The sequence below is a fragment of the Acomys russatus genome, unplaced genomic scaffold (genome assembly GCF_903995435.1).
Source record: "Acomys russatus unplaced genomic scaffold, mAcoRus1.1, whole genome shotgun sequence".
NCBI classification, from domain to species: Eukaryota; Metazoa; Chordata; class Mammalia; order Rodentia; family Muridae; genus Acomys; species Acomys russatus.
This window is the reverse complement of record NW_026131788.1, coordinates 2,248-6,188: the sequence shown is the minus strand read 5'-3', so window position 1 is coordinate 6,188 and position 3,941 is coordinate 2,248. Positions and strand designations below refer to the sequence as shown.

The window sequence follows — 3,941 nt, the reverse complement described above, 5'->3', positions numbered from 1 at the left end:
ATAATATACATAATATACATTTGAAGTATACATTATAATAAGCCAAATGAGGACATAAACATTTCCATTTCTTTCCCACATTCCACAAGTAAGAAGAGAAATATAAAATTTCTATTTCTCTCTGTCATAATTTTCTCCCAAAATGAAAACAGAACAATGCAAAGCTATGAGTCAGTGCATACCCTCCACTACCAGGAGGATCCAAGCTTTCTAGTATCACCAGGAAATTGCCCTCATATGCACATATACATACACATAACACATACAAAAGCACAAATATACATGTGACAGTTTTAAAATCATATTCTCTAAAATTTTCAGAGAGGTAAAACCTGAAAAGCTTGGAGTACAATATTTGACCAAAACACTAATTTATCCAAGGCAAACACTCTTAAGGCTTTAAATAGAACATTAACGTTAACATTCAATGTCTGAGTGAGGTATGTAATATCTTAAATTTTGTGAATATTATAAGAACATTTAAGCTTCTATAGGATAGTGGGATGAGGGATAGTTGAAATCTATAATTGTATAATATAAAATGAAACTTTCAAAGTTCCAAACAAACATAAATTCAGTGTTGCAAAGCATGTTTGGAAATTTTACCTTTCCCAAAGAAATTTCTTGTGATTGATTATTTATATATTTTGAAAATAGTGGATTATATCATATCAACATTTACTCTCCTTCAACCATTTTAATGTTTCTCCACTTGTTCTTACTCAAATCCATTGACTCTTCTTTTTTAACTATCTATTTATTTCTGTGTGACTTATACCTATTAATATATTTGCTTTTCTAGATTTGTTTACATATGGAAATCACTAAATGTGGAATTTTTTTGCCTGGTTCTGATTGTATAGCACAAGAGAATCTTTGACTTAAATAGGGTAAAAAAAATTATTTGTCAAATGTGGGTCATGACAGTCAAGTAAATAACAAATCAAATATATTATATTTAGAGATTTATATCACTATGTCAATGTAGCATATAGAAAGCCACAGAAAAACTCACGAATTTCAGTCACCAAAAAGTCTGTCTGTTTGGAACATATCAGAGTTTCAAGTCTTGATCAAACAACACATCAGAGAAGACATGATACCTTAGCAATAAGTTTCCATAAGGCTTCTTTCATATCTTTATTCCTTAAGCTATAAATAAAGGGGTTCAACATTTGAGGGAGCACTGTGTACATCATATATGACACGGTAGTTATCTGAGGTGAAACAGCAATTGCAGAACTTATATAAACCCCAACTCCTGCACCATAAAATAAAGAAACTACTGACAAGTGAGACCCACAAGTGGAAAAGGCTTTGTACCTTCCTCTCAAGGAAGATATTTTCAAAATAGAAGAGACAATTCGAGTATAAGAGAAAATTATCCCAGAGATTGGAATGCCGCCAAATATAAATGTCGCCAGGTATATCAGGATGTAATTGATGAGAGTATCAGAGCAGGCAAGCTTGATGACCTGAGCAAGTTCACAGAAGACTAGAGGAAGTTCAAAGTTTGTACAGAATGACAGCCTCAGTACCATCAGACACTGTAATAAGCTGTTCACAATGCTAATTATCAAGGAAGATAGAATTAGTAGACCACAGAAGTATTGATTCATAATTATTGTGTAATTCAGGGGATGACAAATAGCTGCATAGCGGTCATAGGCCATTGCGGCCAGGACACAGCTTTCTACTAAAGCAAAATTCAAAACAAAGCAGGCCTGAGTGATGCAGCCTGTGTAACTGATGCTCTGATCCTGTGTGTGGATGTTCTTCAGCATATTTGGGATGGTGGTTGTGCTTAGGCAGATATCAGCAAATGAGAGTTTGGAGAGAAAGAGGTACATGGGTGTTTGTAAGTGGGAGTCAGAGCTGACAGCAATGATGATGAGCAAATTTCCCAGAACTGTGACAAGATATATAAACAAGAAGAGGCCAAAGATGAGGGGCTCCATTGCTGGATCATGGGTTATTCTCATCAGAAAAAAGTAGGATATATCTGTTTGGTTTCCAGGTCGCATGTTGTTGATCAACCTAGTAAAAACACAGAATTAATAAACATATATAGGAATACCATGCTTCAGCATCACTTAGGAGCATGTTAGGGATGCAGTTCATTTGCAGCCTCCAGCCTCATTTAACATGTAGATCAGGAGACAATAGTTAATTTCCCTTGGTTGGTTGTAATACCTAATGTGTTATTCATTATCTATTTTCTCCTATTTTCCTGTAGAAATTTTTGTGTCATTGCGCATATGTGGATTACAGAACAGGCTTACAGTGGACAGTAACCTTTTGGAACTTGATTTCAAAGGCTGGAACTCTAGTTGTCAGCCTTGGCAGCAAGAAACTTTACCTGGCAGTCCCAATGTATTTTGAATTTTGAGAAAATGTATACTTAATGACATTCATTCTCTTTTGCATTGTAAAATTATGTAAAGATCAAATATTTTCATTTACAAACTTTTTCATCACCTTATTTTTCTTTCACTGCCATTTGATAAAACATAATATTAAATACAGTTACACATATTTTCATTCAGAAAAGGACTTTATATTCTCTGTAATGGAGAGTTTATATTCTAAAAAAGTGTAAATTTTCTCTCTTCCACCAGGAAGAGCATCAGAATGACAATGGCATCACTGAAATTACATCATTTTCCATCCACAAGTATCTACCAACAAAATCTGTAGTGAACCAAATTTTGTGATCACTTGAATAATACATAACAATCCATTAATCCCATCTTTATTGTTGTTGTACAGTTGGCTGTGACTTATTAATAATTTCTATATTTCTCTTACAAAACAATCTCCAATTTAAAAAGAAAATAAGAGCAAAATGACAACATTGCCTGAACATATATCTTTCACTCTTTAAATGAATGTCAATATTAATAGGTTTAATTTCCCATATTTTTATAAATAATCGATCATAGCTACTTTTATCCTTTATTCTATGCTATCTCACTGTGCCTGCATTTTATTTCATTCCTGTAATTTTCTATCTGATTTTATGTCACATTTGTTCTATTATCCTTTCCTCCTACCTCATAATCACATTCTTTTTGCTGTCTTTTTTTAGGTTTCATGACCTGTCATTTTCTTAAATGTGTGTACACACACACAAACACTCATACACACACACACGATTTATGTATATATATGCATATATATGAAAAAGAACATATCATTTATACATAGACATGCATATATATACAATATCTGAGTCTGTCTTACTTCACTTTATGTAATAATTTCTAAGTACAAACATTTTTCCCAAAACATTCAAATTTTCCTGTTTTTTGATTAATAACATTTATTTTGCATATGCACGATGTTTTCTTGTCTATTTATATAAACTCTTCAATAAGTTGCCTTCATTAGGGTGTCTCTTCATAGCAATAGAAAAGTAGCTAAGACAATAAAGTAGGCAAATACTCTTTCCCTGAATTAGACCCCTAGTTCTTTCTTAGCTTTTTGAGACAGTGTTTTGATCTACAGCTCAGTCTGGCCTCACATTCAGCATATAGCCCAAGCTACCCTTTCAATTGTGAATACATAAACAATCAACATGAATAAAAAATATTCTGTAAATATGATATATAGAGACTCTTAACTATATGCTCTAAGTGTATGTATATGGGTTGATTTTATGTAGCAGTACCATTTTCTTTTATTTTGTTGAAAACTCACATACTGATTTCCATAGTAATTGTCCTAGCTTAATTCCCTAGCAGAGAATAATGCCTCTTCTTTCTGTTTATCTTTACCAACCTTTGTTGTCAATGAAACATGTTTTTAAAATTCAATTCACACACAGACACAGAGAGAAAGAGACAGAGACGAGACTGAAAATGAAATGAAAAGAAAGTTTAGCATTTCAATCAGAAAAATTCCACACACTATAAAAAGAGAAAATTTGAGAATAAAGTTAC

At 32.7% G+C, this 3,941-nt stretch overlaps 1 protein-coding gene across 1 annotated transcript; it reads right to left on the bottom strand.

The window, feature by feature from the left end:
* Positions 1-1,085: 1,085 nt before the first annotated feature.
* On the bottom strand, positions 1,086-2,024 carry LOC127186481 (olfactory receptor 7G2-like). Its single transcript, XM_051142829.1, has one exon. The coding sequence runs from the start codon at positions 2,022-2,024 to the stop codon at positions 1,086-1,088; it is 939 nt and encodes a 312-aa protein (XP_050998786.1).
* Positions 2,025-3,941: the final 1,917 nt, after the last annotated feature.

Coding starts and splice junctions, on each gene's coding strand:
- LOC127186481 (XM_051142829.1), bottom strand. CDS start 2,024: ATGCGACCTGGAAACCAAACAGATATATCCTACTTTTTTCTGATGAGA.